This window comes from Fukomys damarensis, unplaced genomic scaffold, assembly GCF_012274545.1.
Source record: "Fukomys damarensis isolate Sample0158 unplaced genomic scaffold, DMR_v1.0_HiC HiC_scaffold_30, whole genome shotgun sequence".
NCBI classification, from domain to species: Eukaryota; Metazoa; Chordata; class Mammalia; order Rodentia; family Bathyergidae; genus Fukomys; species Fukomys damarensis.
Window position 1 is genome coordinate 34,686,976 of NW_022900942.1, and position 25,254 is coordinate 34,712,229.

The 25,254-nt window shown below is 43.6% G+C and overlaps 2 protein-coding genes across 19 annotated transcripts in view; both read left to right on the plus strand.

Annotated features, from left to right (window-relative positions):
* The first annotated feature begins 35 nt into the window (after positions 1 to 35).
* Mbd1 (methyl-CpG binding domain protein 1) lies at positions 36 to 15,190 on the plus strand. 18 transcript variants are annotated; one of them, XM_010621698.3, is made up of 17 exons: positions 39 to 324; positions 1,651 to 1,784; positions 5,427 to 5,541; positions 5,630 to 5,796; positions 5,884 to 5,966; positions 6,206 to 6,246; positions 6,630 to 6,776; positions 6,870 to 6,998; positions 7,179 to 7,253; positions 7,504 to 7,620; positions 7,705 to 7,773; positions 8,422 to 8,589; positions 8,903 to 9,202; positions 9,296 to 9,433; positions 9,773 to 9,904; positions 9,991 to 10,052; positions 12,887 to 13,185. In XM_010621698.3, exons 2-17 carry the CDS (start codon positions 1,675 to 1,677, stop codon positions 13,026 to 13,028), a joined length of 1,995 nt encoding a protein of 664 aa, XP_010620000.1. In that variant the 5' UTR covers positions 39 to 324; positions 1,651 to 1,674; the 3' UTR covers positions 13,029 to 13,185. The 18 variants fall into 18 exon arrangements, with proteins under 18 accessions (XP_010620020.1, XP_010620017.1, XP_010620010.1 ...); XM_010621700.3 differs by lacking the exon at positions 12,887 to 13,185 and adding an exon at positions 14,606 to 15,190 and having other exon boundaries at positions 40 to 324; XM_010621703.3 differs by having other exon boundaries at positions 40 to 324; positions 11,172 to 12,970.
* A 622-nt stretch (positions 15,191 to 15,812) lies between these two features.
* The window catches only part of Cfap53 (cilia and flagella associated protein 53), a 27,039-nt gene continuing 17,597 nt past the window's right edge, over positions 15,813 to 25,254 (plus strand). Inside the window, exons 1-3 of the mRNA XM_010621697.3 lie at positions 15,813 to 16,031; positions 19,519 to 19,748; positions 20,328 to 20,501. Of these exons, the coding sequence (XP_010619999.1) occupies positions 15,963 to 16,031; positions 19,519 to 19,748; positions 20,328 to 20,501 (473 nt within the window). The 5' untranslated portion in view covers positions 15,813 to 15,962. The remainder of the gene's footprint in view (positions 16,032 to 19,518; positions 19,749 to 20,327; positions 20,502 to 25,254) is intronic.

Below are 25,254 nucleotides of genomic sequence, written 5' to 3' on the forward strand. Positions count from 1 at the left end.
AGTTAGAGTCACCGCGCAGGCGCAGCACACAAAGGGCGCGCGCCGCTTTGGAGCTTCGGCACTCTGGCGCGGCAGTGTGCCCCGTAAGGGCACGTGCCGCCAATGCCGCTCGCAGGTTTCACGTCGGGGGCGGAGCCTGAGAGGCAGTCAACGGATTTCCGGTTCCGGGAGCAACGAACAGCGGCGGAGACGACAGCTACCATTTCCGAGGAGGCGGCTGCGGAGGAGGAAGAAGAGTAGAGCTAGGCGGGACGCGCAGGCGGGACCCTTACCATGGGTCTGAGGGCCTAGAGCGGCGCAAGCTACGGGCCCGGTGCCAAGCTGGTGAGACAGGCGTAGGAGTGGAGAGCGCTCAGGCGGAGGGTAGGAAGGAATTGAGGCTCTGAACGCTGACGGGAGGAATGAAAGGCCCTCAGGCCGAGGAGTTGGAGGAATGGCGGGCGTCGGCACATTAAAAGGGAGCAACGGAGGGAGTTAGACGGAGGACAGGATGGAATGTGGCTCAGAATGCTGATAGGAGTATCAGGATCTCGGAATGAGGGCGGTAGAATGGAGGAGATTACACAGTGCAGAGGGTGACACCGGGCCTTCCAAGTTAAGCAGAGAAGTGGGGGTTCATAATGCTCAGAGGGAAAAATAAGGGGTACTTATGCCGATGACACAGAGAAATGGGAGGATTGGGATGCTGAAAGGGATTGATGGGGGACCCATGGAGTATGAATAGAGTATCAGGAGGCCGACAGAGAAATGATCCTGGGCAGTGAGAAAGGAGGGGACAGTTTGGAGTGCTGAGGAAGAAATCAAGTTTTTCAGGTGGATAAGATAAATGGAGAATGAGAACACTGAAGGGAAAGAGTGGATAACTTTCTGGCTGTAAAGGAGAGAGAGGGAGATAGATTTGTGGGTCGAGATTGGGGAAGTTATAGATCAGAATACTGAAGGAACACAAGTTGAGGATGGGGGAGCTCTTAGGCTGTGACAAGGGAGACGTGGGAGGTTTCCAAACTGAGGAATAGGAAGAACGAGGGGCTGTTCAGGGCAATAATACAGAGGAGCAGGGGGGCTCCTCTGCAGAGGAAGTTGAAGTCATTTTACTGAAATAGCAGGTAATTATGAAGATATCATACTGGAGGAAGAAGTGGGACAGTTAAAATCCTGAAAGAAATTGGCCACTCTAGGGTTAAGGAAAAGAGGAATAAGGTCAGAGAGATGAGTCTTCTCAGGCTGGGTCTATGAATTATGAGGGCGTTAGGGTGACAAAGAGGAAAGATAAAATCCCTTGTTAAGTCAGGGAGGGTCTCCTGTGCCAAAGACAGACATGAGGGAGAAGAATAAAAAGGTCTTGGTTTTGTGATAGAAAGAAATGCTAGACTCAGTCGGAGAATGGAGAGCAATGGCATCTAGCAGATTAAGGAGAGAATGAAGAGCCCCTGGTCCCAGGACAGGGATGAATAAGGATGGGAATGGGGCTTTCTCTCCCATACAAAAGCTAGTTCCCTGTGGCAGGTACTAGGTTTTAGGCAGAGAATTAAAGGATACCAATGATTTGTGTAGCTTGGGACAGTATATTCCTCTTTAGAGCCTCAGTTTCTCCCTATGCCTTTCTGGACCCTCAGTCTTTCCCATGCCCCATCCTTCTCCACCTTGCAGGCTGCTGCTGCTTCCTGAGGCCTCATGGCTGAGGACTGGCTGGACTGCCCAGCCCTGGGCCCTGGCTGGAAGCGACGTGAAGTCTATCGCAAGTCAGGGGCCACCTGTGGACGCTCAGACACCTATTACCAGAGGTACTGGGTGGGTTGTGGGCAGAGTTAGGGGAGGGGTTGAGCCTGGTTAGATACAGCTGTGGTTAAATTGATGGGTAGACTTCAAATTATGCACATAGTCAATCCTCATTATTCAAAGATTTCATATTTGCAAATTCACCTACTTAATAAAATTTATTTGACCAAAGTTAATTCGGTGCTTTCGTGGTTATTCACAGACACAGCTGTTAAAAATTTGAGTACCCCAGTGCACATATTCCTAGCCAACATGGAACAAGGCCTTTCTCTTTCAGCTTTCCTTTATGTGGTGTATTTAGTACCATTTTTTTTTTTTCATTTTTGTGTGTTTTTCTAGTGATTTTACTGTTCAAAATGATCCCCAGATAAAGTTCTGAAGTGCCATGTAGTGTTTTTGGTGCAAGAAAGCTGTAACATGTCTTACGGAGAAAATACTTGTCAGATAAGCTTCATTTGAGCATGAGTTACAGTGTTAGCTGTGAGTTCAATGTCATGACTTAAACGTATGGTATGTCCAGAAAAAGAAGAAGAAACTTATGAGGCCGCTCTGGGAAGTACAAAAAGTAACATCTATATTTGATCAAGCTATGGAAAAGATGGAAAAACAGCTAAATTTGTAGAGCTATAAAATAACCAATAAAGTATTTTGGACAGCATTATTATTTATTACAAGGAAAGCCAAAGACATGTTACCCAGTATTAGGAAAATGTAAGCCTGTCTCAGCTAGTGCTGGCTGGTACATTTCAAAAGTTGATATGGCATGAAAAATATTAAATTTTTATGCTGTGCAGGTACAGATCAGGGGAATCTGTGGGGAAAAGTCTTAAAAATATTTGATGTTATACAGGAAAAGGGTTATTTAGTAGAATAGATTTTCAATGCCTGTGAGACTTTTTTTTTGAGGCTGACTTGTTTGATAAGGACATTGGCAATTGAACCTATATGACAAAAACAGCCTCCAAAGCCCCTGGCTTTGAATCATTCAGAGAGGGACTCTACAATCATTTGTAAAAATACATAGATTAAGAAAGGTGTCTAAATAAATACCTAAAATAATATTACGCATTGATGAGTTAAAGAAAATGACCAAAGTTTTGCTGGAACGTAACCCTGTGTTTTTCCTAGGAATGTTCACTAATTCACTAAATCAGGGTTCGTGGCAGCATTAAAAACCTAATTACCATGAATAATGAGAATTGACTGTAAATATAAAACAAGTTTATAAACATCTTCATGTTTTCAGATAGTTATTAAACTTTCTACACTCTGTTTTCATTTTATGTCAAAGTTGCCATTTCCCTAAAGGAATGTAGTAGAACTGTAAATAGTTACTTTTGATTCATATTTACATATTTGTATAAAACTTTTGGAACTTGTGAGTATAGTTGTCAAGAACTGTGGGATCTGAGGTTTAACCCTACTTTTGCAGACAAGTGCCTTCATAACAGTTTTGTGGATGCTGGTAGGAAATACAAGACTTTTGGGTCAGTGATGAAAATCAGTTTATTACACCATTAGCAAGATCCAGAATATCATTATTTTTATGCTAGTACCTTGAATCCCATTTCCCATCTAGTGACATTGAGAGTACAATAACATTTACTACATGTACAGTGAATTATATTATAGGGAAACAAGTCTGAACTTACTGAATTAAATCTTTTTTTATACTAGGATAGTACGTTTTCTTTTTGGTCTGAAAGGAGACCCCATGTTTTATCTTCTGAGTTTATTTGCTGCCTAAATGTTCTTGAAAAGATAATTTATTATAAAGCACAATCAATGCCTCACAGAAATGAGTAGACCTGTAGAGTATTTTTCCCATCATTAATTATATTTTATATTGTATGTAGTTTCATTTTTATATATTTTAAACCATTTCTTTTACACATTTTCTTTACTTGATTATGTAATGCTTATATGTTTTACATATTACTTGTTCTCATTTGTGTTTTTATTTATATAAAGTAATTTCAATACCACTAGTACTGTGTTGTAGATATGTCTTTTTTTTCTTTTTGTTACTGGGAATTGAACTTAGGACTTTGTGCATGCTAGACGAGCACTTTTCCACTGAGCTATATTCTCTACATTTATTTTTTTAGAGGTCTCTAACATTATTTTTTTTTTCTTTGTGGTGATAGGGATCAAACCCAGGGCCTTGCACATGCTAGGCAAGCACTGTGTCACTGAGCTACATCCCCAGCATCTGTTATGGCAGTTGTGGTGAACCTATGGCATGCGTGTTATGTATTTTTCTTTTAAGACAAAAGATGTTAATGTATGAATTGTTTTTTCTAAACTGGAACTGAAGTATTCAGGTTTAATTGCTTTGGTGGCACTTTGTGATGAATAAGTGGATTTTGGGTTGCAGTTTGGACATTCGTCTCTAGAAGGTTTGCCATCACTGCCCTATGGTCTCTTGGTGTTCTTCATTTTTTGTTTGTTTGTTTTTAAGATAAGGTCACTCTGTGTTACCTAGGTCAGACTTGAACTCCTGGGCTTAATTGGTCCTCCTGCCTCAGCGTCTCAAGTAGTTGGTATTACAGGTGTACACCACTGCACCTGAGGTTTTGGTTTATTTATTTTTTTAGACCAGATCTCACTATGTTCCCCCGACTGGCCTCAAACTCATTCTTCCTCCCTTCGCCTCTCAAGTGGCTAGATCACAGGCTTGCATCACCATACCTAGCTTTCTCTTTGCATTTATGCAGTTATGTGTTGCTTTTAACAATGAAAATATATTCTGAGAAATGTACTGTTAGGTGAATTTATTGTGACAGGATCATAGAGCATAGTTACACAAAGCTAGATGGTATAGGTTATACAGTCATGCATTGTTTAAGGACAGAGATATGTTCTGAGAAACATGTCAGGCAAACTCATAATGCAAGCTTTATAGAATGTACTTAGACTAGGACAGCTGGTACCATGTCACTGGACAATATAATCTTGGGACTTCTTTTGTATATTCAGTTCATCATTGATCAAAATATTATGTGGCGTGTGTGTGTGTCTGTGTGTGTGTGTGCATATACATATGCTATTGCCTTTTGCTCCTTAGACTGATGAACAAAACAAATCAAGCATGAGAAAGTGATAAAATCAAGAACTGCTGTAAAAGAGATGAATAAGGCTGCCACTTGTTTAACATGTCACACTATTTTACATTAAACTTTTCTTATAAATGGGAATATACTTAAGTGATAAAAAGCATGTAGTAAATATAAAAACCAGTAATAATCACTTTATCAAGTATTTTATACTATATATAATTATATGTACTATACTTATATATGACTGATAGCACAGGCTTATTTACACCAGCCTCACTACATTATAATGGCAGCAATGTTGCGAGACAGTAATTTCTTAGCTCGCATAATCTTATGGAACTGCCATACAATATGTGGTCTGTCATTGACCAAAACATTATGCATCTTGTGACTTTATGTTTGTATACATGGTGGTATTTAGTCATATTTTATATTTATTTTCATTACTCTGGATTAGTTGGTGTGAGACCTGGGTGGGCTCATAGGCCCATTCCAGGCTGCTTCCTGTATCCCACTAACTGGGAGGGCTGAATGAGTAGCATGACATTGGCTCCACCTGGGTGCCAACTCATCCTAGCCCATCCCCAGCCCCACAGGAGACAGGATCCGAAGCAAAGTTGAGCTCACCCGATACCTGGGCCCTGCGTGTGACCTCAGCCTTTTCGACTTCAAACAAGGCATCTTGTGCTATGCAGCCCCTAAGGTACTTCACAATGTGGGGTGCCCAAGGCAGGGGTGACTTGTGCCTAACATCCATATGCTGACCCACACTCCTGCCCTCTCGTCTCCAGGCCCGTTCTGTGGCTGTCCCCAGCAAGAAACGAAAGAAGCCTTCTAAGCCAGCCAAGGCTAAGAAACGTCATGTTGGACCCCAGAGAGGTGAGGTCAGGAAAGAGACCCAAGAGGATGAAACCAAGGCTGATAATGACACAGCCCCAGCTTCATTCCCTGCACCTGGGTGAGTGTTGGCCTAAGTTGAGCCAGATAGGAGAGAAATGAGACTGGAGGTGCTCTTGGGGCCCCACACCTGTCTTTCCCATCTCAGGTGCTGTGAGAACTGTGGAATCAGCTTCTCAGGGGATGGTACTGGAAGGCAGAGGCTCAAGACATTGTGCAAGGACTGCCGAGGTGATTGCCCCCCCCCCAGATAGGACATTGGGAGACAAGAGCTGGGACAGGCCCAGTGTCAGGCTAGGTTGGAGGTTGATGGGTGAATGTTAAGAAAGAGGCTATTGGCATAGTTGGAGGTTGGATTTAGGAAGTATGAAGTGTGGATAGAGGTTGAATGGTAGAAGGGAGTTGGGGCAAAGGCAGTGGGTGAAACTAGGTATCTATTCTTCTCTTCCTCCTCTCTGTCCCTCTCCCAGCACAGAGAATTGCCTTCAACCGGGAGCAGAGGATGTTTAAGGTAAGAACAGTGTGCTTTCTTCTCAGAGCCCTGCAGTGGGATAAGATGTGATGGGGCTGGTAGAGGTTCCAGGATTGGTGGTAGTTTCACAGGGTATGTGAGTTCTTTTATAGGGATCCACCCATGGGTTTGGTTAGCAGACATAGGAAGGGGAATTAATAGGATGTCTATCAACAGACACAAGGATGAAGTTAATGGGACTGGTAGACATTGTAGACTTAGTATGGGTGGCTAATCAGTAATTATAAGACACAGTGATGCAGTTAATGGGGGACTAACAGACATGGTGATGGGAGCTGATGTTGGCTCAGCAGACATGGGAGGAGCAAGGTCCTGGGGCTACCCTGTCTGGGCCTGTGACTCATGCCACTCATTTCTGGCAGCGTGTTGGCTGTGGAGAGTGTGCAGCCTGTCGAGTAACTGAGGACTGCGGGGCCTGTTCCACCTGCCTCTTGCAGCTGCCCCATGATGTGGCCTCAGGGCTGTTCTGCAAGTGTGAGCAGAGACGCTGCCTCAAGATTGTGGAGAGGGTGAGTTCGGCAGGTGGGGTGGGCCCAAAGCTCACCCCAGCTTCTGGCCCTCATAGCCCTGACCCCTTGCATCACACCTCCGGCCCCCCACAGAGCCGAGGGTGTGGAGTGTGCCGGGGCTGTCAGACCCAAGAGGACTGTGGCCGTTGCCGAGTCTGCCTTCGCCCTCCCCGCCCTGGTCTTAGGCGCCAGTGGAGGTGTGTGCAGCGGCGCTGCCTTCGGGTGAGTCAGGCTGGAGGGTCCAGCACTGGCGGGGCCAAGGCTGGGCCAGAGCTCATTCTGCTGTTAAAAGTTACCGCCACTGCTGCTTCCTCTCAACCTGGCCTTGCCCACCTCATGTCTTCTTTTTTCTTCCATCTCACACTCACCTTCCTGACCTGCCTACCTGCCTTTGTCTGCCAGCACCTTGCTCACCGCCTCAGTCGCCATCATCAGCGATGTCAGCGACGCCCTCCCCTGGCTGTGGCTCCCCCTGCTGTGAGTTCCACACTGCACACTCTGCCTGCTTGTCCCATGCATGCTTTTCTCTGTTTGAGATAGGGTCTCACTGTGTTCTGGGAAGGGCTGGCCTTGAACATGTGCACCTCCTGCCTTAGTGTCCCAACAGCTGGTATTACATACATGTGCCACTGTGCCTGGCCTGTAGTGCATGCTTTCCATATTCTCAGGGTGTCCTGTGTCTGACTGGTGCCACCAAGCCCTGACTGTTCCTTTGGCTCTCTCCCAGGGTAAACGTGGCCGCCGCAGGGGAGGCTCTGATTCCAAGATGGTTGCCCAACGCCACTCCCAAGCTCAGGCACTGCCTCCACCTCCTGCAACAGAGCCCCCAGAGCCTGCAGAACTGGTAAGGCCCTGATGGGCCGGGGGAAAGCACAGCCCTAACCTTACCCAGTACCTGCCCTGACCCCCACCCCGTTTGCCTCTGCAGCATGCCAGCGCCCTGGCTCCCTCATCACCTGCCGAAGTCATCTATTACTGGGTAGACGAGGACGAGCTAGTGAGTGGCCCTACCCTACTTGGATAAGCTTAGACACTCTAGATGCTTGGTTAACCCCAAAGAAGGAGTTGCTAAAGTAGGCCTAATAAGGGAGCAACAAGGCACAGTAATGGGTTCTAGAATAGGATGAGCAGTAATGGGGAAGGAATAATATGGAATTAACATATATGGTGACAGTGCCTATGTCAGATGAACCAACACTGGTGGCTAACACAGAACCAGCAGACCCAGTGGTGGAGCTGATGGAGCAGGGAGCATAGTGCTCAGTGTTCTTGCAGGATGCGCCGATATAGCCAGCAATTGATGGGAGCTAATAGAGGATAAAAAAAATCCTGCTGGAAGTGGGGGTCAAAAACATTGTCTTGGTAGCTGATTAGAGAGCAGCAGATACTGTGATGTTACTGTGATGATAACTGCGATGAAGCAGCCACAGTCCTAATGGTATTGAAGGCCAGCTGACAGTGATAGTGGCTAATGTTGAACTTGCCAGTGCTGAACTGTGACAAATGGGGAGTCAGCAGACTAAAACTACTGTGCAGCTGGCTTCTCCAGTGGGACTAAAGGAATACCACGAAGAGCACTGGAATGGGCATTGAGAATAGCCTCTCCTAGTCCTAGTGACAGCACCACCATTCCCCCCCACCCCAGCAGCCCTACACGAACCGCCGGCAGAACCGCAAGTGCGGGGCCTGTGCAGCCTGCCTACGGCGGATGGACTGTGGCCGCTGTGACTTCTGCTGCGACAAGCCCAAATTCGGGGGCAGCAACCAGAAGCGCCAGAAGTGTCGTTGGCGCCAATGCCTGCAGTTTGCCATGGTGGGTGGGGCAGGAAGGGTCAAGTGGATGGGATAGGTTGGGCCAGGTACTCCAGTGCCTGGGAGTGGTGGGCAGGCCTGTTAGGTGGGTTGGGAGGTACAGTAGCTCCGGCCAAGACATTGTGCTGGGGTAAGTGACTGTAGGTTACACAGGCATTGCTAATGGGAGACTGGCAGGCTCAATGATGAAGGCTGATACATTCGGAAATTGTGTTCTGGGACTAATGGGAAGTTAGCAGGCACGCTGAACAGGGAAGGGTGGGTGTGGTTGGTCAGGGTACTAGGTGGCCATAGTACCCCATCTTTTCTCACAGAAGCGGCTGCTGCCCAGTACCGGGTCAGGGTCCGAGGAGTGGGCAGGATCGCCCCCACTTTACCCTCGTCGAAAGAGGCCTGGTTCTGCTCGACGGCCCCGTCTGGGCCCCACTCTGAAGCCCACTTTGGCTACGCATACAGCCCGACCAGGTCGTGCCCAGGCGCCACTGAAGCAGGAAGCAGGTGGTGGCTTTGTGCTGCCTCCACCTGGCACCGACCTTGTGTTTTTGCGAGAGGGCGCCAGCAGTCCTGTGCAGGTTCCTGGCCCTGCTACAGCTTCTACAGAAGCTCCATTGCAGGTGAGGGCCCCACTGTACTCTTCCCTTCCCAGTGCCATCAAGGCTCCTGTCAGGGAGCTGAGACTATGTCTGCTGCCATCCTCCCTCATGCAGGAGGCCCAGTGCTCTGGCCTGAGTTGGGTTGTGGCCTTACCTCAGGTGAAGCAAGAGAAGGCAGATGCCCACGAAGAGTGGACACCAGGCACAGCCGTCCTGACTTCTCCCACATTGCAGCCTGGCTGCCCTAGCAAGGTGGGGGCAGTGATGGATGTTCTGTTGGTGCCATAATGGGTGGTCTGTAAGCAGAGTGATAGTGAGCTGTGATGGTAGCACTGTGAGAGTGATAGGTATGCTGATGGTGGCTGTTCTGCACAATTATCCACAGGCAACTAGCTTTGTCCAATTTGCTGCCCAGTTAACAGGAAAATGGAGACCAGTGAGGAATGGTAAAGGATTTTAGGCACAAGCTGGCATCTCTGTGCTGAACTGTGAAGGAAGTGAGATCTGACAACACGATGACAGGTTGGCTGTAGGAACATTGCTCAGTCCAACCCTGTCCTTCTAACTGCTGCCCTTTCCCACTTCTCCCAGGCAGTAGACCCGGGCCTGCCACCTGTGAAGCAAGAGCCACCTGACCCTGAGGAGGGAAAGGAGGAGAACAAGGATGGCTGTGTCTCCGAATCGGCCCCAGAGGAGGAGGCAGGAGGGGCTGGCACACCCGTGGTCAGTGCTGGGGGACACCCGTCCCTGCCCTGATCTTGCCTTAGCCCCTCCAGCCATGTTGACCCATGATGTTAATTCTTCCCTAGATCACGGAGATTTTCAGCCTGGGTGGAACCCGCTTCCGGGACACAGCAGCCTGGTTGCCAAGGTGTGCCCCACACAGTGAACGGTGGGGATGGGGTGGGTGCTGGTCAGATGTGGACCCTGAATTTTAAAAGTACATCCAGCAGATTGATTGGGCGCAGAGAGAGATAATGGCCCACCTGCTGTGCTGTTCACAACTAGTGCAGAGGGCTTTGCAGCATCCTAGAGATTTCTGCAAAAATCCAGTACAGTAACATTCCAGGTCAGGATCTCTTTTTGGGGGAGGGAGAGAAGACCTGATGGTCTGATAAGATTTGAAAGAATTTGTCCCTACCATCCTAAGACAATCCTGGAAAGGCTAAACTTAATAATATAGAAGCTCTTGGAGGATCACCATTTGAGGTCTTGAAGGCCTTTGGAGTCTCTTAAGAGACCACTGGGTGTCCCTGACAATGGGAAGAGTATATATCATAGAGTTAGTGCTGGGCTGGCCTGGATGTTGGGTAGGTAGGGGGTGTGGGTCTTAAGCTCACTCTCTGGGTGCATACAGCTGCATGACCTCTGGCTTGTCCTATGCCTCCCAGAGTAGCCTCTATGGAGGGGCTTGGGCTATGTCTCTTGAGCCTTCCCTGTTGAGGTTACTGTTTCAGATACTATGCAGAAATTTTATATTGGCCCTGACAATAGGATGAAGGGTAGATAGATGTCTATAAGGCCTGAGACGGTGGGAGGAAGACAGGAATGCTGACTCCTGTAGAAGGTCCACAGGCCTTGCACAGAACCCCAGAGACAGGCAGCAGAAACTATTATTTAAGCACCTGAATTACCTTGACCAGTTCCAGCAGACCAGAAACTGTGCCAGCTATACCTAGGGTATGACATAATTACTAACTGAGCCTCTGCTGAATGCACAGTGGTTTGAGGGGCCTAATGATGACAGCATTGAGTCCTATAAAGCTTGGCCTTTAGAAGACGCAGGATCCTTACTTAAGCTTATTATTTTCCTGTATGCAAAATAGTTATATATTACAGGTCTGTCTGAACTGGTAATATTTAAGAAAAATACAGGATAATTAAGTGGAAATGGGTGGAGGATGCAGAACAGTAGGAAATGGTTTTGTGATGCTCCGTTTTGTACATAGCATACCTCATTCAACATACAGACCTGCTCCCTCTTCTCTAGGTCCAAGGGCCTTAAAAAACCTGGAGCTAGAAAGCAGTAGACTGGAGGCTTCTGCAGACTATAGAACTCAAGGTGATAATTTGCAGACCGGCTTCACAAGACAACCCTGATCTCCTAGGGACTGGACCATAGATTGGTTGCAGGGCTTGTGTGTATCAACCCTAAAAGGAAAACTTCCCAGCAAACTTGAGCAGGCCTACTCAGTACATCAGACTTAACAGGAAGCAGCTGGAAAGAGAAAGTCAGAGTAGAAAGTTGGTGTATCTGCTTCTCTCAAAAGGAGAGATTGGATGGAACAGTTGGGGAGGTGGTGTAGGGAAGGGGATGCAATTAAAGCCACCATAAACAGCCTAAATAAGCTAATAATATGAATTAAGTGGCTTCTGATGAGACCTGGCAGTGTCTCTAAACATTTTCTCAGGGAGACAACAATTGAAAATGCAATGTGAATAAATGAGGAAAGGAAAGGAATTTCTTCTGTTCATTGAGCTCCTATGGATCCAATGTTTTGAATCCTCAAAGCAGTCTTTTTAGGCAGCGTTGCTCTGTGCAATTTTGCAGATGAAAAAACACTCAGATGAACTTTCCCTATGTCGAATAGCAAGAGTTTGTAAAGCTAGAATTATCCTGGGGCTGTAAAAGGCTTTGTTCTTTAAGGCACTAAACTTTTAACTGCAATCCTACGTGCAGTGTTGTAGTAATCATCTTCAGTGACTTTGAAAACAGACAGTGGATTACTGTAAATAATGTATAAATCCGTTATACTCTTGCCTTTAGCATGGTTTAAGGAGTGCCAAAGCTATATGGATGGGGTAACTTTGTTTTCAGAGCAGCTATTCTTATAGAAACTGAGTTCATCACAGGACCCGTGTGCTACATAGCAATCTTCACCCCTAAAAGGTGTCTTCTCCGTTGCGTGCTGTCTGCTTTGCTTGTCAGACTGACTCTCCGACCTCAGTCAGAGCAGTCTTTGGAAGTAAAGTCTTTCAAACTAAAGTCTTTGGAACCAGCCTGGCCCATGTCTCTTGACAAACAGGTGTTTCCTGCCTTCTTATGAGCTCTGCTTGCCCCTCAACCCAAATGTCTACTAGGAGGCTAGTTCCTGCTTCCAGTTCTACCCCAGGGTCAGTCTTAGCTAAGCCTTACCTCACTTAGCATGCATGCTTCATTCATAAAATGCCAAAAAGATCAGACATAATTTGTTACTTAGCTTTATAAGGGCCAAGACTGACAGTGCGTCCTTAAATTTTTTATTCTCCCTTTTGCCTCCCTTGCCTTACCTACTCTCAGCACTGTATCGGTAGTTAAGTCAGATATGGATTAGTTATTTCCCATTTGTAACTTAGAAGATACAGCTCTCTGCCACTCTCCTCTTCTGTTCTCTGCCTTGCCTTATTTAGCCCAGCCCCAACCAAGACTGGGTAATCTGTTACTGCAATTTTCTCCCTAGGGTCCAAAACCCAACCCTATTACTCTTGTAATTCTGACAGTGATGTTCTCAGGAAAATTCATTTGACTGGCATTCTGACTCCTGAGTGAAGAGTCTGATTACCATGTGAGTGAATTAGGGTACAATCAAGCAGAACCACCAAAATACACAAGATACACATGTATTTTAAGGGATTTGTCAGAGGGATTTGAACCTGTGTAATTATGGGAGCTGGTTAAACAGTCTCTATAAGGCTGTTGTCTGCATCTAATGCTGGAGCTTGAAGTCTGCAGGGAGGCAGTCGGAAAGGGAAGATGGATATAAAGTTTGGGAGACCGAGGACACATTGGAGCCCACGAGCAAGAGCCAGCACGAATGAGAATGGCCTGGAACCCATGTCAGTCTCTCGTCGCCTCCCACTTCGATGATATGGGTATCCTGCAGAAGAAACTGGTGCCCTTCCTCATAAAATTAATGCATCTGGCCCAGGATTAGAGAGGCTGATGGAAGATCCCAGGAAAGGTGGAGCAGCTGCAGGCCTGACTGCAGGCCTATCTGCTGCCCCACACCAAAGAGGTGAGCCAGCAAATAAGTGACAGCATGCATGAACTGCAGCAGCTCCTGGTGTCCTTGCACCAGTCTTCCAAGTGTAAAAAGAATATTCAGCTTCTTCACTTCTGCTCTCCAGTTCTCAGGCAGAATGTCTCTTGTGGCCTGACCTAGCCAGCAACACACTGAGAAGGGAGTTCTGGGAAACATAGCCTAGTCAAGTTGACATTGTTACAAAGCCACCCTGCCATGAATCAGCTTCCAAGGGTCTCGCTACTCACCTGAGAATAACTTGATAAAACTACGTTGCTGAAAATGCAAAGCTGAAGACCATAGATTTCATGGTGACCACAGCAAGTACAGAATTTCACCCAGAACAGACTTACTGGTTTTGGCTGTTTTTGTGCTATTCAAGTATTGAGAACCTATCCTGTGGTAGGCACTGTACTTAATACTGGGATGCAGAAATTGAAAAGATATGGTCCGTCCGATTTAATGTATCAATGTGTATTACAAGTGGTGAATGGATTTCCAAATTTATCATGGAATGTAATGCTGAAAATACACAATTGAAGAAAGTATGGGGAAGCCAGCTTTTGTGAGAACTTTGTTGGGGCAAAAATTGGAAATTTAGTTTCTAACTCTTAAGCAGTTCTATTTAAAAATTACTTTTAAATGATTTTTATTGTCCCATTTATTGACTTGTATGTTTAGCATTTCTTTGGTGTGTGGATGGTGGTAACCGTGTTGACTGCCTCAGAGAAACTATGGTAGTGGGTGGCAGGATCATCAGTTCTGTTGAAGGATCTGGGCACAACGCTTCTGTAGGCCTTCGAGGGGTGGCTGAAATTAGGCTCCTGGTGCTCTACACCTGGCCCAGTGGTCCCATCTTTCCAGGGGGCTGCCCATGGGCAGTTCTCAACTGAAGTCATCTGGCCAGCTGAGACACACTGTCCTTGTCTGCTGCTGACCTGGCAGCTCTGGGGCAGGCCTCTACTCAGTACAGTGCCAGTCCCTGGGCTGAGCTCTGAAGGAAGTGACTTCCTCTTCAAATAGTGGAGAAAAAGGCAACACTGAACCAGAGTTACACTGCCAGGCCTGCCCAAGGTGAGGGCCTGGCCGCGACAAGCTCGGAACCAACGTGGGACTTAATGATGGCAGCTGGCTGTCAGCCCAGGCATCCCTGTGACCTCTGAAAATACATTCTGATGGGCTGCTCAGAATATCACCTCAGTGACTCTTCCCAGTCCTGCTGGGGAGGAGGGTGCCTGTTGCCGTTTTCATTGTTTCTTCTCCCAGAGGGTGTGTGTGTAGGGGGATGGCTCCACCCAGGCTCATTAGTAGCCCAGAACCCTCTTAAGACTGAGATGCAAACATCCAGGAGCCACAGCCCCACAGGACACTGTCCAGGGAACCCAGGAAACTTCCTAACTTCTTTCTTTTTTGTTTGTTTCAGGCTACGTAAACTCTTAACAGTAAATGAAAATGAGTATTTTACCGAACTACAATTGAAAGAAGAAGCATTATAGGAGGAAAAAAATAATTAAAAGAAATTATTAGAAGAAAGACTTTTATTTTGTGGCTGAAAAGCTGAACCAGCAATTCAGGAAATGGAATCCAAATCTAGACATGTACCACATAGGAAATCCGAAGCAGGTGGATTACAAAGAATTAAGGAATGCTAATTTACTGCAGCCTTAAGAGAGTGTAAACATTAGCCGTATGGTGGTTGTTAGTATACCTCAGTGACTGGTGTAGTTACTGATTTTTTTTCCTGTGATCTAGTTAGTGTTCTATGTTGCCCCCAGTTTAGAATGGGAGTACCAAAGTGTCATTTTTTAATTGCCTATTAGTACTAACCATCTTGCTCTTGACGGGAAATACAGCTATGATCTTCACCTGTGCTGAGAGCTGGGTCAGGTTTCCTGATCTGTGTTGACAGTTCTGCATGGTATCCTGATGCTCAGGTACCGATTACCTGGAGTACTGAGCAGGATCCTTGTCGTGGTCCACAGTGACCCCTCAATTTAGACTTCTTAAAGTAAACTGTGCCCATCCAGGTCACACCAGTGCCCCCACCAGCCCATTTGATCTGACCCCTTTCCTAGGGTAACCCTAAGTATAAGCCCTGGTTTATGCCCAGTGCAGTAGAATTACTTTATTAAGAAATTTATTATTAGTGTTTGGATGATTTAATAAAGCACTTTGGCTCCCTGGGCCTTAAATCTATTTCGATGTAAAATGATAATACCTGCTGTTTCATCAACCCTGTAAGATATTTGTCAGGCTCAAAGGTTGTATCTGTGAAAATATCTTGCAAATTGTAAAGAACTACACAAATATAAGGTTGTCCTGTGATGATTATTATCGCCATCATCGAGAATAACGTAGGTACAAAATTTAGCCTTCCCACAAAATTTTCACTAGTCTTCCTTGTGCTTTTAAACTGTTCACAGTCTATAAATAGTAGAGAGGACTGGAAATATAATTAGATCTTCAACTTCCCTCGGGTTTAAAGGGTTTTTTTCCGGCCATTCTGGGCCCTAGAGAAACGGAGCCAGGATGGTGTCAGTCTGGCCCAGGGCGGGAACTCAGCTGCTGGCCCAGACCCAACTCCGGGGCTGCAAGAGGAAGTTACGAGCTCTGGCGTCTGTGTGCTCCATGGCAACGAGACCAACTTCCGCTCGACCCACCCACTTCCACTGCCCTCACCGTGAGGCTCACCTTGGCAACCAAATCTCACGTTGGTGGCGGAGGCGGGTTCTGCAGGTCACGGTCGTTCCTAGCCGGCTTTATACCAGCGGGATACGAAAATGTACAGCCAGCGGTGTGGTATCGTACGGCGGGAGGTTAAGGGCCCCACTCCCAAGGTGGTGATCATGGTAAGCATAAGATAGGTATACAGAACCCTGCAGTTTTCGCCATCTCCCCTCTCTCCAGCCTAGCATAGCGCAGCCTGTGCCCCAGTTGGGATTTTTCTCTAGGACAGGAGGTCCTGGGTACAGACGGTTGAATTTTAAAAGAAACATGGTCGCTCACCCATCTCGCCCCTCGCCCACTCATCTGTCATTCTCTTCTCCCACCCAACCTCCAGTCACAATACATAGTCTTATTTGTGGAATCGCCGCTTGAGATCTTGGGGATTTTCAGTCTCCAAGACACGGAAAGAAAGCTGGAGAGGAAGCAGATCTGGGATCTGGGCTGGTGATGATTCAACAGAATAATCTTGGACTGATCCTGTGCCCCTAGGAAAATCATCTGTGGGAGGGGAATTGAACTGTGAGGGGTTATGTGTGGCTTCCAAACCTTTGCTGTGCCAACTCATCCAGTAATTGGGCAGGGGACAGAAGTATCCATGCAGACTACACCAGGTGGTTGTCTCCAAGGTTAAGGCGGTAGTGGTAGGCCATGGGGATGCTGTTTGCTGCAGAATTTGGATCTTGCTGAGAACCCATGAAATATTGGTCTAAGCACCTCTTGTCCTTTGTTCCTACAAACTAGTTTCTACAGGCCGGAAAATCTACCTTTTGCTTGACCCCCACCCCTGTGCACAGCAACACAGATGTTGCAGAAGTGAGTCCAGTCATCCTGGAAAGTTTACCCTTCTTTAGAAGCATGATCCCTGCCTTACCAGAGCTTATTCTCTAGTTACAAAGCCAGTTTGCTCATCCACGAAGAATTAAATATTAACAGTAAATTATATTCTATATACTCTGTAATGGCAGTTTGTGAAAAAAAAGATCAAGAATAATGAAGGATACAGTTGTATTATTCTCCACTGTGCACTTAGCAAATTTCAGTTGACCCTACAGACTGCTCCTCCTCTAGGTACAAAGACTATAAGGGGACTGGAAAGCAGTAGAAAGGAAGCTTCTTCAGGCTGTGAGGTTCAAGCTGATAATCTAGACAGATTTAATGAAGGACAGAAACTCATGTTCTTTGGTGCCTATATCCAAACACAGTGCTTGGGGGCTTAGCTTTTGGTTGGGTGCTCTTATGTTGGAAACCAATAAGAAACAGAACAAAAAATACCCCCAAGTCAGAAAAGCAGGCCTATTAAAGACTGTTCTCATAAAAGAATTAGGAGAAAAAAAGAGGCCAGACTTGGTGCATGTGCTCCTGAGGTATTTGTGTGTTATAAGAAATATAAATGTTAGAGAGTAACAGAGTTATGTTAGAGGAAGTAAAACAACCAAGAGATAAGGCTTGCACACTAAACAAGTCTCCAGGAGAAAACAATTAAAAATGGACTGTGAATACTCACTGGGAGAACATTTATTTTGCTCATATGACAAATAAGAAAATTGAAACTCAGTGAAATGCTCACCACTGCTTGCGATGGATGGAGGCCAGAATCAAACAGGATGAAGGTATCTTTTTTTTTTTTTTTTTTTTTTTTTTGAGACAAGGCCTTGCTTTGTAGTGCAGGCTAGCCTTGAATTCACTATGTAGCCTGGGCTGGCCTTGAACTTGCTATGTAACCAGGCTGGCCCTCGCACTCGGCAAACCCTGCCTCAGCCTCCTGAGTGCTGGGATTATAGGTGTGTGTTGCCATTCCTATCTCACACATGACTTTTGACCACTTGAAATGTTCCTAGAGTCACATATTGAAATGATAATATTTTGTGTATATTGGTTAAATAAAATTATCTTATCAAAATTAGTTTGTTCTCACTTTTAAAATGTAGCCACTATAAATTGATTCTGGAAACCATAAAATATCCTATAGAGTTAGATGGTAGCTCCTTTTCATTTTTTATTTGTTTTGTTTTTTTGTTTTTGAGACAGGGTCTATGTAGTTGAAACTGACCTGGACCTCACTAGGTAGCCCAGGCTGGTCTCGAACTCACAGAGATCCTCCTGCCTCAGCCTCCCAAGTGCTGGGATTACAGGAGTGCTTCACCATGCCCGGCTTGGTAGCTCCTTTAAATTGATAATATTTTACACTTGATTGTAGCCAAAAGGCTGAGAAGCAATTATTGAAAATATTTTGATGATGACGACTATGATGTAATATGGAATAGTGGGCAGCAAAATAAAGGTAAGGAATGAGAAGCCATCTATTTATTTTATATATATATATTTTTTTTGGTAAAGTCTCACTATATATATAGTTCAGGCTGGCTTTGAACTTACTATGTAGCCCAGGCTCGTCTCAAACATATAGCAATCCTCCTGCCTCAGCCTCTTGAGTGCTGGAATTATACCACCATGCCTGCCTAAAGACCTCTAATTTTTGTTCTATCCAACTCTACCTTTACTATTTGAAGCACCTTGGGCACATGGGTTTGATCAAATATTCTCCAGGGTCCTATATGAAATTTATAATTTCAAATAATGTTTTAAAAATACAACCCACAACTTACAACAAACTATGATTTGACTTCTTTTTTTTTTTCCACAATGGTGCAAAAGCAATAGGCATTCAATAGAAACTCTACTTTGAATTTTGAATTTAGGTCTTTTCTAAGGTGTTATGGCTTGTATCTACATGTCCTTCCAAAACTCATGTACTCATAGGTGGGGCTTTTTGGAGGTGGCTCCATCTAGGGTGTGTGAATATGTATTATGGATGTGTGATAACTTGATTAGTTTACTGATTGGTTTACCATAATTCTGGGTGTGGCTGAATGGCTTTACTAAATACAGAAGCCCCACCTGGGTATAGGTGGCACCGACCAATAGGCTTGTACCCTGGATAGAATATAAAGGGTAAGGGAGGCTCGCTGCTTTGCTGCCTCCCGCCTTCCCTTCCATGGACTGTTTCTTCTGTGCTGCACTCCTCTGCTATGCCACCCTGCCTTGGAGCCAGCTTACTATGAACTGAAACCTCTATAAACTATGAGCTAAAATAAATGGTTCCTCTAACTTATGAACGTCAAATATTTTGTCTCAGCAATGAAAAAGTAACTAAGATGCAACAGTGATAATCTCAAGATGCTAGGAAAAGCATCAAGTCATAGCTTTCAGCAGACCATAAGATTATGACGGTGAATGTGAAATACTCTCCACAGTGTATTGTGTTGCTATGCTGTTATATTCAGTGGTTTAGGTGTGTTAAATACATTTTTTTTTTACTTAACAATATTTTTAACTTACAATGAATTTGTCAGGTAGTATAGTAGCCCTATCATAAGTCAAGGAGCACCTGTATTTGAGACTGACTTGATCACATCTTAAGTACAAGTTTAAAGAATGAAACAGGTTACTTCTTAGTTGCTTAAGCTGTTTCAGTTTTATCAGGATGTATCTGTTTTGTATGGCCAATTTTATTTAGCATGAGTATGATTATTGGTAGAGGTCATGATTAATTGAAAATATACTATTGACATTTGGTTTATTATAAATAATATTTGCTTTTTTGTTAAGAGAGCCAAGTCTCCCAAAGGCCCAGGGATGGAGCAACATCTGGAAAGAATCCAGCGCAGCCACCAGAAACATCAGGCTACTTTGGCTTCCATTAAGTCAATTGAGCGGGATCGCCTCAAAGTTGAGTGGGACCAGCACATTGACCGCAAGTTTTTTAACAGTCTTGTGAGAGCAAGAATTAAAGATGCCATGCAAGAGTTTATTATCAACACTGAAGAAAGGCGAAATAAGTAAGGCTGCAAACCTGGTGGCCTATATTATGAAACATTTCTGAAACCACACCTTGATGTTGGCCTGTCAGAAAATCAAGTGTAAGGCAAGCATGGTGATGCAGGCCCATAATCCCAGCCTTCTGTGCAGTGTATTGCAGTGAGAGGATCACAAATGCAAGCTCACTCTGGGCAAACAACTCAATGACTTAGCAAGGCCTTATTTCAAAATGAAAAATAGAAAAAGCCCTGGGTTCAACCCCCAGAACTACACATGCACACATGCACATAAAAATTCAAGTATAGTCAAGATCATAGTTAAATCAATAACTATTACTTACAAATATTTTTACAAAAGAATACATTGTTTTATATTTTGTTTTTAATTTAAATCTGTCCTTTTTACTTTTGTTGAAAATACAGATTTCATACTTCATCTGTATATGATCAAATAAAATATGGCACACATCAATGTCTTATTTTATGGGGGACTACAATGATCTTTTCCTGCCACAAAGTTTATGATCTGACAATTTGGAAATTTAATATAACAAAAAGTAAATGGCTGACAGTTTTAATTTTTTTGTCCATTTGTTTTAGGCTACGTGAACTTTTAGCATCAGAAGAAAATGAATATTTTATTGAAATGCAACAGAAAGAAGAAACCAATGAAGAGAAAAAAGATAGAATGAGAGAGAAAACCAGATTATTGAAAGAGAAGAAAGAAAAAGAAAGACAAGATTTTGTGGCTGAAAAGTTAGACCAACAATTCAGGTAATGGAATAGTGAAAAACACATAGATTCTGAATTTGGAATATTAAAAAAGATTTAGAAATGCTGATTTACGGTAAAATTACAGGTGGGTGTGCACAGTAATTATATTTAAGCTCTTCTATTTATATTATATATAACTGAAAACACGGGTACTGAGTTTGTCTGAAAACTCCGTTAGCATGTTCTGATCTTGATTCCCAATTAAAATTAAGTACCAGGTGAGATTTTGTCACTGATTTTGGCTCTTAACCTCATTTTCGCTGTTGCCAGAAAGTTTTTTTAAAAGCCCTGTCCTAGGAAGTCTTTGATAAAATTGGGCTTGCTTCCTACTAGTGTAGTCTTTATCTGTGCCGAATGTGTATTAGGCTCCCTATTCTTTATTGAATGCCTATATTCTGTTTCTCATGATCTGATCCCTTGGATTTCTGATTCACTTCCTGACCCTTGCCTATGATGATCCTGTTTTCAGATTCTGGACCTTCAATGTTCTCATTGATCCTGTGGTTGCCTACTCTGACTTTTCATTTTCCTCTTCCATTTTAGTATACCCTGAATCTATACCCTAATTTCAGGCCCATGCTGTTCACTTACAGTCACAAGGTCTGTAGGGAAGACCACCTTAGATGACCTATGGCATTACATCATAAAAGCTTGCTGCAGGCTGGTCTTGAACTCACAGCGATCCTCCTGCCTCAGCCTACCAAGTGCTGGGATTACAGGTGTGCGCCACCACACCCATGGAGATGCCTTATTCTTACATCAAAGATATTCTGAAAATTCTCAGTGCCTTCTTAGAGCTACAGCTCTTAAAGCAAAAACACACTTCTAATTTATTATTTAATTATATTCCTCAACCGTATTTTTAGTGTGTCTTGTACTTCTAAGAGGGAGATAGAATTGGTGTCTTATTTCTGAGGTTTGTTTGTTTAATATGTTCATTTTACTCTTTTCAATACAATGATGATTATGTGATACGACCCATGGAATGTCCCAAATCATCCACTCCATGTGCCTTTTAATTTTAGAACAACTGATTAAGATTTTATCTTCAGAAAGAATTTTAAAAATTCAAATATTACCCAGAATTGTTTATAGCATAGTCATTAGCATTCATTCAGTAAAAGTTTTGAGCCCCTTCTTCGTGCTGGACTCTGCAACAGAAAAATAGATTGGTTTAGGAAAAATTAATATCACTTAGGTCATCTGCTTAACAATTATGAGTGGGCAAGTGTGTGGGGCAAGCTGGATTCATACACAGATGGTCCAGGAGTAATATAAGTCCTGAGTTAAAAATGTAGAAGGAATACAAGTGTTCATTATTCACAGTATTAAAAATTTAAGTAGGTTAGAAATCCAAAGATGACCAGACATGCAGAGGGATCAAAGAAAAGCTTTTGAAATCTCTCTGTTGTTGATAGCAATGCCATAAACTTGCTATTATCAATATAGATTGCCCTAATCTGTCCTACAAGAGGCCTGCAGGAGAAGTAAACTGCTGCAGGGAGAAGTGGGTACAGGTTGTGAGGGGAGAAACTAAAAGAGGGCCATGAAGAAAACCAGAGTAGGAATATATAGGGCCAGAGGGACTTGCCACTTCCCCTGTCCTGAAGATAGGAAATGGAGTTTCACAGATAGAAGTTTGCCTAGGTCTTCAAGCTTGTAGGGCCAAAATAGGGTCAGATTTATATTTCCCAGCCTATATAAAGTATATCCTCACACCCTATTCTCAGTTGGTCTTGGACATCTTCGCTACTGTCTGCTAAGGTAGAAGATGCTAAGATAGTAGTGGGGACACTAGCAAAATGATTCTCAATGGCCTATTTATACTTCCTATTCCTTACAGTTGTTTCTCAGTATATTAAGAAAAAAGGAATGCTCATAAGGGATTTGTGCTTTTAAAAATTAATGAATTTAGCAACATATTACAGATTTCACGTCTATGAATATTTGCTAGTTAGATGAGTTGTTAGTATATTTAAAGAAACAAACTCCAACTGAAAGCAAATTATTTTCAGTTGTTTTTTTTTTGGTACCGGGGATTGAACTCAGGTCCTTGCACTTGCAAGGCAGGCAGTGGAACCACTGAGAAAAATCCCTGGCCCTATTTTCAGTATTTTTAATGCAACACAGCCAACTTTTTGATACAGAGCAGAAAACATATTTTTGTGTAAGGATACTATATTAGGTCCCATTACTGAAACTGTAAGTAATGTAATAAATACATAAAGCAAAATAATTTTTTCTTCTGTTTGTTTTTATAATCTGTGTGTAACTATAACACAATATATTTGTCTGTTTTCCAGATGATAGGCATTTTGTTAATTTCCAGTTTGGACTCTTAGGAAGAAAGCTGTTATGAATATTCTTGTCTTTTGTTTATTTCCTTTAAGTGTATACTGTGAGATTCCTAAAATATTTGATACCTGGAGTGGATCATTTTCAGTGATCCTAATCATCTATATAGCAAAATTATTTTCAGTAATAATAACAAAATTAATAATGATAAAAAGATAGCCAGTGATTTCTATTTTTAAAAGATGTTTTAAATTTTTAAATAATTGTATAATCATGGAAAGTGCAAAGATAATACAGGTACCCTTCAACCACTTTCTCTCAATGGTTGCATCTTGTATAACTGTAGTACAGTATTAGAAAGAGGAGATTGACAGTGGTGCAATATGTGTGCATACTTCTGTGAGCACCACCACATTCAAAATACACATCAATCTGGCCGATGCAGTGGCTCAGGTGTGTAATCCCAGCTATTTGAAAGGCTAAAACAGGAGGGTCACAAGTTCAAGGTCATCCTGGGCCACTTAGCAAGACCCTGAATCAAAAGTTTAGAAGTTCAAGGGATATAGTTACATGGCAGAGCATGTCCAAGGCCTTCGGCTCAATTCTTAGTGTTGTACCCAAGTCGTGAAATCCCCAAGACCACCAAGGAGTCTCTTCTGATGCAAACACACGAGGAGTTTATTGCAGGCTTGAGCCCGGCAAACTCGAGCCTGGACCTCCAGTGGCACTGTCACAGCAGCTTCCAACTGAAGGCTCCGACCCATTTTCAAGACAGGCTTATATAGGGCTGAGGATTGATACTATTTTTAACTTTCCATTACTAAGGGTTATTATTGGGACACTTAGGGGAAATACTTCATTCTCATGAGGGGAATTATCTCATACTCATGAGGAGCTCAGCAGGGGGCACTCTATTTCTATTTTTAAGGAACACTTTATGTTATTACACAATTAGGCAAACTATACTCAGCAAAGCCTATAATATCTCTAACTTATTCATTACTAGGCAACTATTGGGGAGGGAATAGGGTTAGCGTAAGTTCACTCTTGGATCAGAAGAAGAGGAACAGAAAAACAGGGAGGAGGTTGTTATAGCCCGTTGCCCAGAAAACTTGGTCTTTATAATCTGAGCAAAGGTCAAAGAGGGAGACCACCTCGATCAGAAAACTTGGTTCCTACTTTTAAAAAAATTTTTTTCAAAAAAAAAGACAAAAAAAAAAAAAAAAAAAAAAAAAAAGGAATACTTATTTTTCTCATTGCTGAGACAATACTTGATTACTTGATTCCTACAGTTTAAAGAAGAAAAAGTTTATTTTAGCTCACAGTTTGTGGAGGTTTCAGTCTGTAGTCAGGTAGCTCCAGGACAGGGTGACATGGCAGAGGAACATGGCAGTCAAGCCATCAAGGGAGAAGGATATACTCTTCCAGGCCACACACACAGTGACTCACCTCTTCTCACTAGTCTTCACCTTTGAATGTCACACCAGCTATAAACCCATCAGTGGGCTAATTCAGTATCACACATCCACAATCCAGGCACTCCCAAAATCTCCACTTATGAGTGCCTGAGGTTTTGGTCTTACTTTTCTCACTGCTGAGACAAAATACTGAACACCCAAAATTAAAGAAGTAAAGGTATATTTCAGCTCTCAGTCTATAAAAATTTCAGTCCATAATCACCTGACTCCAAGATAGAGCAGCATGGCAGAGCAGAGAAATAGTCCATGGCATGGCAGGGCAGGCAGAAAAACAGCAAGCAGCAGCAGCAGTAACAGAAATTGCCCTTATATTCTATCCTGGCTGTAATCTTATTTATTAGTGCCACACCCAGGGTGGGGCTCTCCTAATCCCTGCATCACATAATCTAGATCTAATTACCTCTAAAAAGCCCCACCTATGACTGCATGAAGCTTTTCAGGGCACATCTAGATACAAGCCATTAGAGGGGAACATCTAGATATAAGCCATAACAAACAGTAAAGAAGGAAGGAAATACCCAAGTGTCCATCACCATAAATGTTTCCCTGCTGCTACCCTTTTTCCCTCACCTCAGTCATCTACAGCATTCCTAACCCTTGTCAACCACTAAATCTCTACTTCCATAATTTCATCAATTTTTAAAATATTATATAATTGGAATCATTATATGTGATCTTTTGAGGTTGTCCTTTTCCATTTAATGTGATAATACCTTGAAATCCTTCCAAGTTGTTGCAGATGTTGCTAGTTTGCCTTTTACTGCTACATTAAATGGATGGATGTACTTGTTTGTTTAAACCATTCAGTACTTATTGAAGGGCATTTTGGTTGTTTTTTAATTTGAGGCTACTGTAAGTGAATTTAAAGAAATATTTGAGGGCCGGGGATTTAGCTCAGTGGTTCGGTGGCCTGCCTTGCAAGCACAAGGACCCGAGTTCGATCCCCAGTACCAAAAAAAAAAAAAAAAAAAAAAAAAAAA